General features: G+C 48.9%; 9 protein-coding genes across 9 annotated transcripts; 5 read left to right on the top strand and 4 right to left on the bottom strand.

Annotated features, from left to right (window-relative positions):
* Nucleotides 1-32: 32 nt before the first annotated feature.
* N7446_011578 (uncharacterized protein) lies at nucleotides 33-569 on the bottom strand (the record flags this gene model as incomplete). The annotated part of the gene is made up of 1 exon (XM_058520320.1): nucleotides 33-569. One exon carries the CDS (start codon nucleotides 567-569, stop codon nucleotides 33-35), a length of 537 nt encoding a protein of 178 aa, XP_058367844.1.
* A 1081-nt stretch (nucleotides 570-1650) lies between these two features.
* On the bottom strand, nucleotides 1651-2484 carry N7446_011577 (mitochondrial 54S ribosomal protein bL17m; the record flags this gene model as incomplete). Its single annotated transcript, XM_058520319.1, is given in 3 exon segments — nucleotides 1651-1899; nucleotides 1911-2063; nucleotides 2240-2484. The coding sequence occupies 3 exon segments, from the start codon at nucleotides 2453-2455 to the stop codon at nucleotides 1651-1653; spliced, it is 618 nt and encodes a 205-aa protein (XP_058367843.1). The 5' UTR covers nucleotides 2456-2484.
* A 231-nt stretch (nucleotides 2485-2715) lies between these two features.
* Nucleotides 2716-3396, top strand: N7446_011576 (MICOS complex subunit Mic12 family protein). Its single transcript, XM_058520318.1, has 2 exons — nucleotides 2716-2811; nucleotides 2874-3396. Exons 1-2 carry the CDS (start codon nucleotides 2791-2793, stop codon nucleotides 3228-3230), a joined length of 378 nt encoding a protein of 125 aa, XP_058367842.1. The 5' UTR covers nucleotides 2716-2790; the 3' UTR covers nucleotides 3231-3396.
* Nucleotides 3397-3560: 164 nt separating this feature from the next.
* Nucleotides 3561-4340, bottom strand: N7446_011575 (DUF5315 domain-containing protein; the record flags this gene model as incomplete). The annotated part of the gene is made up of 1 exon (XM_058520317.1): nucleotides 3561-4340. One exon carries the CDS (start codon nucleotides 4338-4340, stop codon nucleotides 3561-3563), a length of 780 nt encoding a protein of 259 aa, XP_058367841.1.
* Nucleotides 4341-4828: 488 nt separating this feature from the next.
* On the top strand, nucleotides 4829-5394 carry rps23 (40S ribosomal protein uS12; the record flags this gene model as incomplete). Its single annotated transcript, XM_058520316.1, has 2 exons — nucleotides 4829-5087; nucleotides 5216-5394. 2 exons carry the CDS (start codon nucleotides 4829-4831, stop codon nucleotides 5392-5394), a joined length of 438 nt encoding a protein of 145 aa, XP_058367840.1.
* A 643-nt stretch (nucleotides 5395-6037) lies between these two features.
* Nucleotides 6038-7530, bottom strand: N7446_011573 (translation initiation factor eIF2B subunit beta; the record flags this gene model as incomplete). Its single annotated transcript, XM_058520315.1, has 4 exons — nucleotides 6038-6110; nucleotides 6174-7011; nucleotides 7067-7362; nucleotides 7433-7530. The coding sequence occupies 4 exons, from the start codon at nucleotides 7528-7530 to the stop codon at nucleotides 6038-6040; spliced, it is 1305 nt and encodes a 434-aa protein (XP_058367839.1).
* A 586-nt stretch (nucleotides 7531-8116) lies between these two features.
* nemA (Nem1-Spo7 phosphatase catalytic subunit NEM1) lies at nucleotides 8117-9687 on the top strand (the record flags this gene model as incomplete). The annotated part of the gene is made up of 2 exons (XM_058520314.1): nucleotides 8117-9494; nucleotides 9545-9687. The coding sequence occupies 2 exons, from the start codon at nucleotides 8117-8119 to the stop codon at nucleotides 9685-9687; spliced, it is 1521 nt and encodes a 506-aa protein (XP_058367838.1).
* Nucleotides 9688-12100: 2413 nt separating this feature from the next.
* On the top strand, nucleotides 12101-13603 carry N7446_011571 (metallophosphoesterase family protein; the record flags this gene model as incomplete). Its single annotated transcript, XM_058520313.1, has 4 exons — nucleotides 12101-12272; nucleotides 12326-12783; nucleotides 12876-13162; nucleotides 13258-13603. Coding segments are annotated over 4 exons (1263 nt in total), but the record flags the coding sequence as incomplete, so codon positions are not given.
* Nucleotides 13604-14695: 1092 nt separating this feature from the next.
* N7446_011570 (glycoside hydrolase family 76 protein) lies at nucleotides 14696-16277 on the top strand (the record flags this gene model as incomplete). Its single annotated transcript, XM_058520312.1, has 4 exons — nucleotides 14696-14795; nucleotides 14855-15102; nucleotides 15170-15619; nucleotides 15699-16277. The coding sequence occupies 4 exons, from the start codon at nucleotides 14696-14698 to the stop codon at nucleotides 16275-16277; spliced, it is 1377 nt and encodes a 458-aa protein (XP_058367836.1).
* Nucleotides 16278-17059: the final 782 nt, after the last annotated feature.

The raw sequence follows: 17059 nt of genomic DNA, 5'->3' as shown, positions 1-17059 counted from the left end.
AATACAATCACAAGTATATTCAAACTCCAAGCTCATGTATATCCAAGCCCAACCTCATTAGCCTGAGCCTTAGCCATATTCCTCGCCTGAGTCTCACGAGTACCATAGATAGCAGAAGGAACAATAATAACAGTAAGGATAACAAGAACCCCCAATACAGCACTCGCAATAATCCACTGCCGCCGACGAGATCTGTGACGCTTAACAGTCCCCGTCTCCGTCATGGACTCCGAGTACGGGAGCTGACTGGCATTGCCGGTTCCTGCACGCTGTGGGCCGGACTCGTGCTGCTCTGCCTGGTTCACGGCTTCTTTCTCGATGTCTGTCTCTACATGCCTTTCTTTTAGCATGCCGTTCAGTTCGAGGTTTAGGGAGCGGTCGCTGAGCTCTAGGGTACAGTCTTCGTGATTTACTTGCAAGGTGCAGTCGCTGGTGCTGGATTCGATTGTTGAGGGTAGTGGTGGGTGGGATCTTAGTGGTGAGGTGATCGCGACTTCTTTATATGTGTCTGCATCGATGGGGTGGGGTGGACCCGTGTTGCGGTAGCGTTTGGGGTTATCAAGAGACATTTTGTTTGTTTGTTTCAGCTGGTTGTGCTTTTTCTATATAGGGTAGGGATTAGTTGTGTTTTGAGCTCTGAGGTGTATAGTTGAGAATATCAATTGCATACTTGACGTGAGAGGGGTATAGAACGGTGAGAATGTGGAACAGAATCTGAGACAATGGAGGCAAAGGACTATCAATCCATTGAGTGAATCCGAGACAGGCGAAGTTGGAAATATGAGTCCTGAGCTTCTCTCCAGACGGGAACAGTTGTCCCGGGGATCCTTCTTTTATTCAAACAAGTTTGACCGTAAGTTTGAGTGCTAAGATCATACGCTAGAGAATTCTACTATTGGTAGTTTTGCATAAACTCCTGGTACCCCTTGATTGAGAATATTGAGCGAATAGACGTTGGCGCTGCAGTTGATATATCAGATTTCACCAAGAGAAGACACGGGATCTTCACGATCAAGTAACGACTGCAAGCACCTGGGCTCCTAGAAGAATGAGCAACTCTATCAATTGAGCTACTTGCCTAATACCTCAACATAAGTTGGTTGGTCTTGTATTTACCTATATGCTTTGTCGATCTTCCGTTGGTAGCAGCCACCAAAGTGAAATTGCAAAGTGCCCTAAAGTCGTCACCATATCCCGCGAATAAACAACATTTGCAGCTAGTTTTGTTCTATGATATACCTTGCAGCGCATGGTTTTCCTAAAGAAGCCCGTCAAACTTTACGTGTCAGGCCCAAATTCTAGGCAAGTCAAGCACCCTTGCAGCGCGCGGACTTGGCCAAGGACTGTCTCTTGAGCAGAAAAGGTAAACCCGATTTATAACTGTTTCGACCGCTAAAATACACGGACTTACTCAGAGAATACGAAGGGATTGACAGTAAAGAGGTATCAGAATCTTTTATACAGAGGCTATGTCACATGCGCAAGTGCAAAGGAAGACGAGATGCCATAATAAACAGGAAGAAGACAAAACTCCTGATAATAAAACAGGCAAAGCAAACGGAAATTGAACGGGAAATGGTTCCATCTAAAAGGAACCACCATCAAGCCCAGACGAGAACATAATCTCTAGACCAAAGAGAGAAAAGCCATCTACTCAACCTGGTCCTCCTTCTCGGCCTTCTTCTCCTTTCTGCCAAGGCTCAATTTCGAAATAGCCCGCTCAAGAACCTCAACACCATCTTTCCGGAACTGCGTAACCTTCTGGACATTCAATCTCGTCAGACCGTGCGGCACATCCCGGCCCTTGGAGCGCTCACGCGCCAGTGTGCGTGCCGTCATGGCGAAGCGCATATCTTTGGGACCATCGACCAGCTCGAGGATTGCCATGGGGGCTTGGGGCTGCGGTTTACGCTCGGCGGGAGCTGCTTTGCTGCCCTTCTTGACAGAGAAGTATTGAATTTTTGGCTGGGCTCGACGCGCAGGACTCGTGTGTAGCCACCTGGGCGCTCTGCGTAACGTTCGCGGAGGGGTCCGAAGAGTTTGGGGAGCATGGCATGTGGTGTCTGGGGGTTTGTTAGTCGCGTTATTCGAGGACTGATTTTTGAAGATTCATTAGGAAGATTATGAATTGAGAATCGCAGCAGTTGACAACTGGAACAATTGATTGAGTCGTAGGTTCCCGCAGCTAGACTGAATTCTCAAGTCGAATTGATATGGGCTTGTTCCGGGTGTCACATACGTAGAAAATCTCCAACGCCCGTCTCCGACTCGCCTCGGTGTTCTTCTTGCCCAATGTGATCAGCTTGTCGGCCAGACGCTGGGCCTCTTTGGCCTTGGCCCATGTCGTCGTGATTGTTTCATGCTCGAAGAGGGAGGTGACCAGGTTGCGAAGCAGGGCCTGTCGATGCGCGGAATTCCGGCTCAAGTGTCGGTATTTGCCTCCTCCGCCGGCCATGGTGAGGAGTTGGAAGTTGAATTAGGGAGAGAGGAAGCAAGCGGAGAGTAAATTGGGGGTATAGTCGGAAATCCGCGGTCAAAGGGCTCAAGGTGTTGAAGGAGACGATGATCGAAGAATTGTCCCGGGCCCACCGCCAATCGGAGCCCTTCCGCCGACTGCCCGACTTCAGTTTTCCGCTCTCAACTAGACATTGTTCTGTCGTGTTGTTCTCTTGGATTTATTCGCAGGCGAATACCTATATTTATCTAAATAAGGTCTTTGCGTCTGTGGTCGCTGTCATCCTTTCTACGAATCAGACCAAAACCCGGCGAACTCTACCACCCGTAACAAATATGGGCTTCTTCACCGGCTTTGTACGTTTACCTCTTCTTTACCTTAGAAGAGCATTGACTAACCTCATATCCCCCTTGGACAGGCCAGCGGCTTTGCCTTCACAACCTCAATCCTCTTCATCACCGTCCAAGTTCACCGCTCAACGCGCATAGAACAGCGCAAAGCCATCCGCGCCCAGGTCGACCAAATCGACTGGCTGACCTCTTCCATTGGCGCCTATGACCGCCGCAATCTACCAGCAGATGTTCCACGGCGGCGCCGTGAAGAGATAGAGGCCCAAAATCCATCAGTGCCAACCATGAAGGAGATCTTGAAACAGAAGTGGAACACGGAACTCGAGGTCTTAACGCGAAAGGCATATGAGACAAGATGGGAGGACGTGAGAGACGCTGCTACTGAGGGTTGGAAGGCTGCTGCGCGTGTGATTAAGCGGGAATAAATATCGAGTCTTGGCCGAGATATGGGTCAATTTGGTCTCGTTGAGCTAGGAGTAAGATATTGGGATGCAGGATCATGTTTTCATTTGTCTGAATTTGAGCATCGGAGTTTGGATACCCTCATTTGATTATTGTTATAGTTTACATGCATTAGTATGATTATGCCGACGGATGTGATTGTCGTCCAGCGTGTTCCGTGACAGGATGAGGCGATGATGTAGGACTTGACGATGCCCCACGGGATCTTGCGTCTATAGCAGCCAATTTAAAGGCACAGCCCGAAAGCAGTACTTCGATGCTGGCCAACGGCAAATGACAAAGGAGGTAGTGGCTCACCCAGCATGAGACGAAGGCGCAGTAGTCGCAACACTCTCCGAATCGCTCCAAATATCCTTGCTCTCTCGTTCCACAGTGCGCATAGCCTGAGCAACCTCCTCCAGCTTGGCAACAACATCCAAAACACCCTGGTTTACCCGATCAAAGTACCGGTCATTAGCCTCACGACGCTTGCGCGCAAGTAGAATGTCTTTCTCAGTCTCCTCGTCCAGAGTGTGATGTAAGACTGAACCACGTCCTGCGCTATGTTCAGTCGCTGCATCATCCTTGAGGGATGCTTCTGTGGCGCCTCGTTGCCGGGCCGTGCTTGCCTTAGCACTTTCCCCATCATGGCTGGGATCAACAACTTCATCATCTGCCTCGCTGCGCGCCCAGGCTTGGGCAAGTTTCAATTGCTTCAGTCGTAGATCTTCTAGCGCTTCCGAGTGCTTTTCTCCAAAGACATTCTCGCTTGTCACCGCGCTCAGTTCGACTTCGGATAGGGCGCTCTGCATCTCCTGCCAGATAGCGTCGGATCCGTCCACATCGTTTTTGGATTGGCGGCGCGACATAAATGGTGATAGTAGATTGGCCTTCTCGGCATTCTCACCCTCTTTCCCGAGTGGAGATCTGTTCCGCTGGAGTGGTGGCGGTTGGCTTCCGGAAGGTGTTGGTAGGGCTGAGGTCGCGGGCGGTACGGATAGGGAGATATTGGAGGCATTGTGTGATGGGGGCCCCTGAAACAGAACTGGTGGAGGTAATCGCTGGGAATTTGTCGTTTTCCTCGTGAGTTCCATCTTCAACGCTGTGTAAGTGTACGTGTAGAGCAGATGAAGGCTATCGATAAATGCCGGGACCGATAAGCTATCGCTATCAGATGACATAATCCCAGGTGGGGGTTACGACAGTCCCGTGACTCGCTTAGGGCTTGCCGCACAAAGTCACCTGAGGTGCATCCAAAGCGAGTGTGGTCCAAGGGAATTCCGGAACTCTTCGACTTTTCGACAATCGACCTCCAGCCTTTGGCGACAACACCCCTTCCCAGTCGGTACGTATTATCGATACACTGTTATTCCTGCCGTCCTATTCTTTGTGTTTCTCGAAATTATTTGATTCGGGTTCCTCGCGGGATCCCTGATCCAACTATTCGCATCTGCACGCACAAAAAATCGGCTTCCCACAACTCTCCACATCTATCGCAACCCGGCCACACACCACCATTGCATCCGACTGGAGGCTAACATCTTCTCGCTCAGTTGTACCGTCGAACACATAAACCGCCAACATGGGTAAAGGAAAGCCACGTGGTTTGAACGCCGCCCGCAAGCTCCAGGCTCACCGCAAGGATCAGCGCTGGGCTGACGACCACTTCAAGAAGCGTCTCCTCGGAACCGCCTTCAAGTCTTCTCCCTTCGGTGGTGCTTCCCACGCCAAGGGTATCGTCCTCGAGAAGGTCGGTGTTGAGGCCAAGCAGCCCAACTCCGCTATTCGCAAGTGTGTCAAGGTTCAGCTCATCAAGAACGGCAAGAAGGTCGCTGCTTTCGGTGGGTAGCCCTATATCCCCTTTTATTGTTCAGAGATGGAAATCCACGAGTCGAACCAACGACAACCCAGAACCATTGAACAAACAAAACCCTTATTGGAAACGAATGCTAACCAGCGTCTCCGATAGTCCCCAATGACGGTTGTCTGAACTTCATCGACGAGAACGACGAGGTCCTCCTTGCCGGTTTCGGTCGTAAGGGTAAGGCCAAGGGTGATATTCCCGGTGTCCGTTTCAAGGTCGTCAAGGTCTCCGGTGTCGGTCTCGCCGCTCTTTGGCGCGAGAAGAAGGAGAAGCCCCGCTCTTAAGCAAGTCAACAAGTTCTTTCTTTGTTGTCCGATATCAAAAATGCAGCGACCGGGAGCCTCGGTGTATGGGAAAGGTGCCGGACGGAAAGCCCGCCTCATCAGCGCCTTGATTTCATGAGATCTTTTCTTTTTGGGGAGTCCCCCGGCGGGTTTTTTCGTCTGGAACGTGATGGATACGCTTTGCGAATTAAACACGATTGATACAAATTCCAAAAGATTATGGCGCCATGACCTTGTTTTCTTTGGAGCTATCTTGACTCCAGATTGGAGTTGGACATAGACTGTTCTACTTGAACGTAGCGTAGAGCCAGCCGTATGGCACTTTTCTAACTCATTACTTTACTATATAACGTCGTACCTAGTTACTGCCGAAGTGGTACTGGGCGTGTCAAGCATGTTCACGCTATCATTTTAGGTTATTAGTAGTGTCTTAAGTGTGGAGTTGCCCTGCAGATGCATTGTGACTATGATTTGATTTGGTACTGAATGTCAAGCCTATGTCCCTCCAGACATCCCAGGGATTCTAATACTCCTCCCACATATCAATCGTCAAGCATCATTCCTGGGGTATCGTTCGTGCATGTCCCTCAATTTTGGTTATTTTCATCAATGATCTACTACAGCCGTCTGTCACCTAACCAGCTTAGAAGCTGATGTCTTCTTTGCGATAGTGGTCCGACACAATACGGTAGAGGTATGATGGGGCATGACCGCCGCTAGAAAGAGATAATGTCAGTAAATAGGCTCATCGAGAGCTGGGAAGGATGCTTCAAACTTACAGGTTAGTGATGTAGAGATCGACCAGTTCCGCGGGAACGTAATCGTAGATGGGATTTTGAACATCAATTTGATCGACGAGATCGCCATCCTCGTAGGAAAGGACTTTGCTCGCATCGCCGTACTCGATAAGGGAGTCAAAGTCGAAGGGATAGACCGGGCTGAGCTTGTACACTCCGCTCACTACCACAATAGGTGTCTGGTGGACCTTAGCGGCACGCGCGATGACACGAGTACCAGCTGCGGCGACAAGGCCACCGTTAGCGAGGACGGAGTGTGTTCCCAGGATGACCTTGTTGACCCGGGACATGAGTGCGAAGACGGCGGAGTCTGGAATGAGGATCACGGTGATGCCGTGCTCGATCAGTGGCTTCTGGAAAGATTCGAAGCCGAGATTGTCATCATCGTGCATGCCACCACCGCTGACGGTAGCGTGTGTAGCCTCATGGTTATTCGGGTATGATTCGGCGTGGATGACAGTGAACTTGCGCTTAGCAGCGGCCTTGAGCAGGAATTTTTGAACCGTCGTCGAGGACGTGTGTGTGAGGATGATCTCATTCGAGTGGATGTGATCCAAAGCATAGGCGGCAATCTGGTCGTCTACCTGGCCCAGCTCGTCAATGATCTCACCAATACCTTCCAACACCTCGGCCCGCACGTCCTTGCTGGGACCGTGACCGGGAAGCCGTCCGCCGGGAGATAGGGATCCCGGGGTGCTCGGGAGAGAGGTCTCGGGTTCTGGGTGGGAGAGAAGGCTGAACATAGATGTCAGAGGGGGGCGAGCGGATCTATCCTCGGATCTCATGGACAGCGAGTCACGGTCCAGAGGCAATGATGGGTCTAACAGTCTGAGTGAGTCACCGGTACGGACATTAGACAATGACCTTGAACTAACCGTCATATGCGCGGGGTGTTTGGGGCTGACTCTCTGAGCCAACATCACTGAGGGCGAACTCAGCTTCGCGATCATCTTCCGCTTCATCGCGAATGAGACCGAGGACTCGGCGCACAATATTGCCCACAACCATCTCTCGTGGCTGCGCAGCCATCAGCCGCCTTCCCACACCTTGCACCCGCTCAATGAGCTTTGCGGAATCTGCTGTGCGACATGCTGAGATCACACTGCGCAGCAAGTAGGCAGTTGCTGTGGCACATGAGCGCGAATGGCGGATTTGGCGGCGCTTGAGCAATCTAGGTACGAGGTACTATATTAGCAACCTGACTGCTGGCGAGATAGTTTAGTTGATTTGGACTCCCATACGAAATAAGATTCTCGATAGAGGTATCGATTGGGTTTGTCTTAAGAGACTTCAGAAAAGACGCCAGGCCCGGCGTGAGGGCCAAAGACGTAGCCGGCATGACGAAGTGGGATTACACGACGTAAGATGCCTGCGCAGGTTAGCGGTGCTGGAGCAATGGATTGTACAACCTGAATAACGATCATACACTGGTTTCAAATTCAAGCAGCCACAGGCAGGTCAGTAGCAAGCAATGTCTGTGAAGGGGAGATTTCAGCTGAAGCCGAACAAAGTGGGAGACAATGAACGATTTTCTGCCGTTTGATCTTGTCCGCTTCCCCACACTCTCTGATCCTCGCTTTCTTATTTCCCAACGCCTTTCGCTTCTAGAATTTCGCGTTCAGTGTTCGTTTCTTTGATTCTTTGTGCTTTGTTTTAGGGCAGCCCTACCTTTGCCGCTTCGAACTTGCGGTAGAAACCGGACTGGAGTCGCGGAAACAGTTCCGAGGCACGGGTGACTGGCGCATTGAGGTCGGTACCTAGATAGAACCTCAACGACACGATCAGCTTACACCTCCTTGCGGTCCCTCCCTTTCTCTCCATATTCTCAACAAACCTCATGGGCCGCTTCAAGTGGTTTTGATGATTCGCTCACGATCCATTCAATAGATCGCTGTGCCCCTGTCTCCCGTGGGCCTTGAGGGAAGATGAACTCGCTGAATATCCTGTCCTCGCGAGTCATTGGTCAATCTTCCATCTCTCCACGTCCACGATCACGATCTCAAGGCGATAGCAAACGCGCAAGTCTCCCAACTGACTTGTCGAAACTCCGATCCTACAGCGAGAATAATTTTCGAGCCCTCGACCCCGAGAAGAGCTACAACGATGGACCACCGCCGGTGGATGAAGACGCAGAGGAGGATACGACATATGGCTTAGATGAGAAGACACCATTGCTGCATGAGCCTCTCAAGGATAGCATGATCACGACCCGAAGCACCTGGCGACTAATCACCCACCGGATCTTCGATGCGATTACAGAAACCATCAGATTCATTCTATCTACACTTGCTGCCCCCGGTGTCTATGTAGCTCAGTGCTTCCAAGCCGATGATGGTCGCTACTCCCTGTTCGCACCGGTCCGGAAGTTGCGGCGCTCCTCTGCCGACCCAACGATCCGGCCGGATAAAGGGGAGAATCGACGGCAGAGTGGCTCCACCCGCAAGCTTCGATCCCAAGCGTCCCACGAGTCTATTATATCAACAACCTCCGAGTCCGATACAGATCGACGACTTTCCAGGAATCACAGTGGGAAGAACCGGCCGACGAAGACGAAAGGCCACGACCCAGATCCAATCCCGGAAGAGAATACACCTCGACGTTCTATACGAATCAAACTCCATAATGAAGAATCTCACAAACTACAGAGACAAAGACGGTCACAGAGTGCAGATCTGGGACCGCCAATGCCCGAAGGTGTCTCTCGAGTCCAGGGCGCCGTCCACTTGGACAGCTTGAAGTCCCCAACGTCTGGATCCATCCACCGTATCACCAAGTACCCGCATTCTCCAACTCCACCGCGCCCGCTTCTCCCACAACGGTTGCCGTCATATACCGCAGCTCCGCGCAATGCCAGGCTCCCACAGAAGACTCTAGTATTGGACCTCGACGAGACCCTGATCCACTCGCTCGCCAAGGGTGGCCGCATGTCCAGTGGTCACATGGTAGAGGTGAAGCTCTCCATGCCCACGACTACTGCATTGTCACCCGGTGGGCCGCAAACGACATTGGGGCCCCAGCATCCAATCTTGTACTATGTCCACAAACGACCACACTGCGATGAATTCCTGCGCAAAGTCAGCAAGTGGTATAAGTTGGTTATCTTCACAGCAAGTGTCCAAGAGTATGCCGATCCTGTGATCGACTGGCTCGAGCAAGAACGCAAATACTTCCAAGGCCGTTATTACCGCCAGCATTGCACATTCCGCAACGGTGCATATATCAAAGATCTCAGTTCTGTAGAACCGGATCTGAGCAAGGTCATGATTCTGGACAATAGCCCGATGAGCTATATCTTCCATGAAGGTATTGCTCACTCTCCCACTCTCTGTGTGCCAACTAACACCCACTTCCAGATAATGCAGTTCCTATCGAAGGCTGGATCAACGATCCCACGGACAATGGCTTACTTCATTTGGTTCCCATGTTCGAAGCCTTACAGTACGTTACAGATGTCCGGGCTCTACTGGCACTTCGCCGTGGAGAGGTCGAGTCATAATCGCGTCTTTCGCATTTGCATCCACGGATGCGCATGTAGGTGTATAAGGGGTTTGTGTTTTTAGAAGCGAGGTCTACTTCAATGACAAAAAGAACAAAAAAAAAAAAAAAAAAAGAGAGAAACGGACAATCGAGTGAATTGAGGACCGACCGACGCGAACATGCTAGCGCAGTTATTCATAATGGCATTGTGTGTCTTTGTTATGTTACTAGGAATGGAATGGCAATCCGTACATATGATTTGATTTGTGGACTCTGTATTTTTATACATAGTATATACACGATTTCGGAACCAGCAGACGCTTTACCACACAGACTGTCCTCTTCCCAACTACATTCAAAGTCATTAGATACATGGAACAACCGTCACAAGCAGAGTCACATAGGCCCTCTGGATATATCCAGACCTTCTTTTATCAAGTGTCCGTTGAAATTATTTAATATTAAACACGTTTAGGCAATATCTTAACACAAATATTGCTGTCTGTGAAAGGTATGGGATCAGGGGGGCGCAGAATGGGGAACTCAGCTGTAAAATCCGCCCTCGAGTCGGGCACTTGCCGTCTGCAGCCACTGCAGATCTTTTGCCCTGAGATTTATTATGGACAATAAAAGAGCATCCCAAGGTCGCCGGGGTTCATTGATTGGCGAGGCTGCATGTATTGTCCATGGATGCCTCGGGGCGTAAGCAGCTGCACTCGGCTGTAATGGCCTCTTGTTGGTTTTCCCATGGCCGTTGAGATAGATCTATCTAACTAATATAATGGATCTAGTACGCTATAAAGTTTGAGGCCGTTACTTCAGTGCAAAGAATGGATTTACATTTCACTTGGCAACCTTGTGGGAGTGCAGGTTTATACTACAGTACAAGCAAAGCTTATTTTGTGAGGCTCTGGCTGCTGTGGGGAACAGTCCGGGAGGGAGAAATGATCTATTTTTGGTCCATCCCTCCTCCATCTTCAATCCTTCAATCCTATCATCTTTCAAAACTTCTGCAATATCAGACAAGCTACAAATGGTCACATTAAAAATCTCCATTGTGCTATAGCAAAAAGCTTGAAGCGCTAAGTTCCGACCTTTTTCATAAAATGTCCTCAATAAACAGTATCAGTACTTATAGCTGCCCACGACTTCGGACCCCACCAGAGTTCTCCTGGAGATGGAGTAATCACATACCAGGGCGCCTAAAAATAAGATGATAAATCAGCTGCCTCACAGAGCCATGCACTGTGCGCAAAATTTCAGCAATGCTTTGAGCAGAAGGGTAGTTGGCACACGAGGAAATCACAGTGCTGCCTTACAGTAAAGGACGGATACTCTTTCGCAACTTCGATGGCTCGGTCTATTCATAACAACTACAGATAAGAGTTCGACAGTTCGCTCTAAGCCTTTTGCAGGTGTATGCCCAGCCAGTATTGCATCCAGACTGTTTTTGGACATTGTCCTGGTTGTTTGCGAGCTATATACGGCGCGTGTTGATAGCATGGTCAATCTGTTCCTGAAATTGAAAGCCTCCTCATGGAATCGATGCTGGAGATTGGTGGACTGTCTTCTGCTGTCTGTTGGTAGCGACATAAAACGGCCAGAAGTGATGATGCTGCCAATTCATTTGCTCATGTTTGGGCCAAGCAAGTGTAAGCCATCATATTTTGAGCAGCCATTCAACATTGTTGTTTTATACATTGACTTTGCTTGATACGAGCCAGACCCGTCCTCTGCGTAAAGTCAATCGAAAAGTTAGGCTCGTTGAGACTCAAAAAGCCAATTGGTCGGCGACAGACATTTATATCTCACGGTTTCTGTAGGTGGTGTTTCGGGGTACTAGAGACAAAATATACGATATTGATTATAGTAGTTGTGAAAAGGAGAACCAAGGACGGACTTAAGGGTGTCCAGGGCCCGAGGATATGCTCCTGCTTACAGGTGGGGCTTCTGTGGCAATTCAATTGGACGCCAATGTCTAGTCTTAAAGCTAAATGAGACCCACTTCGCTCACAACCCATCTTGGCCATGACGTACAATAAGCAGATTGCATGGCTCTACACATACAATAGAACAGCTAGCGACGGCCAAGGCTCTTGGCATCCAAGGCGTCAGTAACAGAGCTTGGAATTGCTGGTAGGAGAGTGTAGCTTAGATGCTTTGTGCATGGCTCTTAATATTCACAAATCCGCAACCGGGTGACCCGAACTTCGGGCTTTCTGTAGAAATACATGATCCGTAGAGCTTTGTATCAACTGCACCTTCGGCATCCCAACCATGGATCATGCCGGATGCCGAGCTTTCGCTCTTGTTGCCGCCTTGGCACCGCCGTTTCTGTAAGGTTACATTAGACGTTCTTTGGCAAGGCATAAATAGTGCTAGATCTCGAACTGCTTGGCTGTGGAGAGGTACTTGGCCGTCCTTCATTATAGAAGCAGGACCTCCTCTTCTTGTCTTGCCAAATTTTCACCCACTGCTTATATAGCGCAATGCAAACTCGCAAGTCATTAATACCACACCGAAGAGATGTCAATCGGACCCTGCGATTTACAGAGGATGGTACATTTCAAATCTCAGTCTTCAGTGACTTGCATTTTGCAGAAGGTACATAGAAAGTCTCAACCACTTATGCCGATTCCGTATTAACAACACGGGAGATGACGGATCCGACAACAAATCCAGAAAAGTCATTGAAACCGTTCTCTCATCAGAAGATGCACAGCTCGTCGTGTTGAATGGAGACCTAATATCTGGGGAAGCGATACAAAATGCAAACTCTTCCAGCATATACGTTGACAGGATTGTTGCCCCAATAATTGACAACGACTTACCATGGGCATCGACATATGGAAATCATGACAGTGAAATCAATCTTGATCCCGAGGATATTTTTCTCCGAGAAAAAATATATCCAAATTCTTTAACGCAAAAGCGGGTGTCGAACTCTACTGCTGGGATTACGAACTATTACCTACCTGTATTTGCACACGGTGCCTCGAACGATGCAACGCCAGAGTTCATCTTGTGGTTTTTTGATAGTCAGGGTGGTCACTACCCCATTGATAAAAACTATAACGGGACATCAGTTCCAAGACAGAACTGGGTCGATGATTCGGTAAGTTAACATACTATCCAGGATGAATCAGCATGCCTCACCTGGCATTACAATCCTTTTCCAATCTGGGGAATACAGACTAACAAATCCAGGTTCTGCACTGGTTCAAAAACGCTAAAGCCAACCTAACATCCACGTATGGTGGCCCAATCCCATCTATAGCCTTCGTCCATATCCCAGTCTATCCGATGCGCGCATTCCAATTGGCTGGTGTCAGCCCAAGCAAGGAACCAGGAATCAACGGCGAACGAGTCCAGCAGCAAGGCTACGGCAACGATAACATCAACTACGATTCCCAGGATAGTCCGTTTATTCAAGCGTTGTTGAACACCACGGGACTTGTAGCGACATTTAGTGGCCATGATCATGACAACGACTGGTAGGTTATGGCCATCCCGGTTAACGTTATATTGAGCGTGTTATCCCGCTCAATGTACGAATGCCTGAATACTAACTAATCGCTCGTCTGTGTAGGTGTTTCAAATGGAACGGTACGCTCTCCGGCCTCAACGTTACAGGGAATGGCATTAACATGTGCTACGGTCGACATACGGGGTATGGAGGGTATGGAGATTGGGCTCGTGGGGGCAGGCAGATCTTGTTAGATCGGCAGTTGCTTGGGGATGATTTGAGAACTTGGGTCCGATTGGAGGATGGGTCGATTTCTGGAAATGTTCATTTGAATAATACTTATGGACACGATCGATATCGGTTGGTGGAGAAGAGAATGACTGGGCAAGGTGATGTTCTTTCTTCGCAGCTCTCTTCTATTTTTTATATTTGGGTATTTTTCTTTTCGTTGTTTATCGCTCATAGATGATTGAGATGCTGGGAATTTTCATCAAAGTTCATTCCTTACTTGCTCTGACTCTTGAGATAGTCTACATGTTAAATTTCTGGTTTAGATATGGGATTATCTGGTTGATCTGCGCTATTGTAGGTGACGGCAAAGAGATCTGGGGCATTATACTCCGTATGGTCTAATCAACATAAGTGTTGATTAGATGTAAGAAGGCTCCTCTACCCATAGTCACGTGCCGTCCGTCCGTGCTTCAACCAAGCATTTTAGCTTTGGTTAAGCCGCTTTTTTCAGCCGCACAATATATCATGTCCTCTATCAATCTCAACCTCCGATGAATTAACTTAAACAGGCACATCATCCTAATGAATATCCTACAACATGGACCCTGAGGTCAAACCCCTGTGGGCCAGCACTGCCTGATCGACAGAACTGGCTCTCCCGCTTCTGACGTCAGAGACCCCTGGATTAGCCCCACTGGGATCCGGGACCGGTCAATTTGCACACGGAGTTTTAAGTGATTGAGAGTATGAAGTACATGTATAATAGAAGTAGTTAGGAGAAGGATTACAGCGTAAGTTCGCAAATTATGGACACGCGACTGGGGAAAATTGGGGAGTATCAAATGTGAAACATGAGTCTCCCGGAACCTCATATTGCTTGTCTCGCGCTTACACGCGTTGTCGGCTTGGCATACGTTGAATCTGGCTGACGGTGGGTATTCTCCAACCCTACCCAAAGATCCGCAAACAAAAAAGCCCTCATACTATTCGTCTGCACACAGTTGACTCTTGGCTGGTGGACAACGTAATTTCCACTGAACGCAAGACTAGGAGTTGCATACCAAGCCAACCCTTATATACGGCTCATCCTCGGCCTTAATTATGGCGATGATAGATCTACACTAGGCTGATCGGCACACACTTGCTAATCAGAGGCCGAAAGCTTGCAATTGCCTTGAGAAAAGTGGAGGCCTTGAAACTATTTTTAATTTCATTTGCTCATACATCATTGTCGCATCCCCGACTTTCTCTGTTATGCGAGATTCCATTCTTCCCCCCGAACCCCCTTCCGCACCCATTCCGATCCTATTCATGATTGATCTGATACGATATGCAATTATCTGGCACATGGCCCATCCTTAATGGCCTTATCACATTATTGATCTTCTCATGTTTAGCGCGGGCCATTGATTTAGACGTCAATGATCAAAGTATGGCGCAGTGAACCTCGTCTTGTTTTCGAAGACGAGATGTGACTAACTTCGAATAGACTCTCTCCAAGATGCCGCAAGTACGACCGTCTACGCGGCCATGAAATACTATTACGGAAATGAGACTGGACAGATCCCTGGTGCTTTCCCCGATAAATGGTGGGAGGGATCTGCACTTTTCATGGCGTTGCTCCAGTACTGGCATTGGACCGGCGACACAACCTACAACGAGGAGCTGAGTATCGGAATGCAGCACCAGAGTGGTGATGAAGGAGACTACATGCCCAGCAACTACAGTAGCTACCTGGTGAGAACCACCCCTTCGCGCCCTCCGCGCCACCCCATCTATAACCATCCTAATTTTAAATCTACAGGGAAACGATGACCAGTCGTTTTGGGGACTTGCAGCAATGATGGCAGCGGAATTGAAGTTCCCTGACGTCACAGATGGGTTCTCGTGGCTTTCTCTGGCCCAGGGTACCTTCAACAGCCAGGTTAAGCGATGGGACACCACGACCTGTGGTGGCGGACTTCGGTGGCAGATCTTCCCCTACCAATCTGGATACACGATGAAAAACACCGTATCTAACGGTGGTCTGTTCCAATTATCTGCTCGTCTTGCTCGTTACACCAATGACCAACAATACACCGATTGGGCGGAGAAGATCTGGGAATGGACCGAGGATTCAGTCTTGCTCGACAACAAGACGTGGTATGTTGCCGACTCGACTGAGATGTCCAATGATTGCAAGACCAGTGGTAATTACCAGTGGACATATAACTATGGCACTTATCTGATGGGCGCTGCCTACATGTACAACTTCGTAAGTTGCATCTTATCACTGCACCTAATGATGCACATATCGCGAACCCACCCAACAATCTCTAACAATTGACCAACAGACCAACGGCGACGACATCTGGTTGACACGAGTAAACGGTCTACTCACCAAAATGTCCAAGACTTTCTTCATCACCGACAATGTCCTACAGGATGTAACCTGTGAGCCAATAGAGAAATGCAACAACAACGAAATCCTCTTCAAGGGTCTCGTATCATCATGGCTAGCCTTCACCGCACTCCTCGTCCCATCAACCTACGACACTATCAAGCCCAAACTACAAAGCTCCGCCCGAGCCGCCGCAAAGTCCTGTTCCGGAAAAGGCAACAACACATGCGGTGTGCGCTGGTATAAATCTGAATGGGATGGCTGGCAGGGAATGGAGGAGGAAATCAGTGCCTCGAACATCTTCCTGGCCAACATGATCAACTTCGACAATGGTGGCGATACTGGCCCCGTGACGGCTGATACCGGTGGTAACAGTACCAGTAACCCGAATGCGGGTGAGGGTGGTGATGACTCGTCGAGTCATAGCTTTGCTCCTATAAGTACCGGTGATAAGGCTGGTGCTAGTATCTTGACTCTCATCTTTGTCTTTGGGTGGGTCGGTGCTATGGGCTTTATGCTTCTTGGTGGTTAAAACATCGGGTATACTCTGTTTTGTTAGCATTGGCTGTGATTATAGGAGGAAACTGGTTTTCAGTAATGTATATATAGAGGTTTCTTTTTTATACAAACATTTTCATTCTCTAATCTGCTTAATGTATGACTCCCCCACGAGGCTTACTTTAGCGTCTCTTTTTTCACCTCTTTTTTGCCCATTTTCGAGGGCCTCGGGTTAATCATGCAAACTATATAAAGATAGGTGTATAAAAGGACTTATTGCTTATGATTGCACGAGCTAATTGAGGTATATTAAAGATAATGTAGGCAATATACAATACTTAATTAGGCCTTAGTAAAAAAAAAAAAAAAAAAAAAAAAAAAAAAAAAAAAAAAAGAGCAGGTACGCTTATAAAAGTGAGTAGCCGCAGATCTACACACTTCTCAGCATATCCAGACTCAGACTGTGGTTCCTCCGCATCGGGTGCCTCGACGCCAGGCACGTCAAGTTCGGGCCACTCAGCCTTCTCCCAAATCTCCACCAATAGCCTCTCAAATTCCTCCCGTGCTCCTAGCCATAGGAGTCCCATCTATGATTTTGACGTGCCGCGTGCAGCGCGCATTTCGAGTCTCCCTCAACTGTCGACCAGCTTGGCGAAGATATCGAAAAGTTCGAAGGAGAACTCGAATCAACAGGGCAACAAGCCAATTACCTCCACGTGAAAGCAATCTCCAGGTCTGTCTTCGAGCGTCTAGAGAAAGAACCCGCTCTCTTTCGCGGCGTGCGAGCGTTTGCTGCGCATCACCAACGTCAAGTGT

Source organism: Penicillium canescens (genome assembly GCF_028828765.1).
Source record: "Penicillium canescens strain IBT 15451 chromosome Unknown utg000008l_segment0_segment0, whole genome shotgun sequence".
Classification (NCBI taxonomy): Eukaryota; Fungi; Ascomycota; class Eurotiomycetes; order Eurotiales; family Aspergillaceae; genus Penicillium; species Penicillium canescens.
The sequence above is the reverse complement of the archived record's forward strand: the minus strand, read 5'-3'. Positions and strand labels throughout refer to the sequence as shown.

Bases quoted from the DNA above. Each gene is read 5' to 3' on its own strand.
- N7446_011576 (XM_058520318.1), top strand. From the start codon at position 2,791: ATGGGCTTCTTCACCGGCTTT. The intron at 2,812-2,873 runs GTACGTTTACCT...CCCCTTGGACAG, and splicing joins TGGGCTTCTTCACCGGCTTT to GCCAGCGGCTTTGCCTTCAC.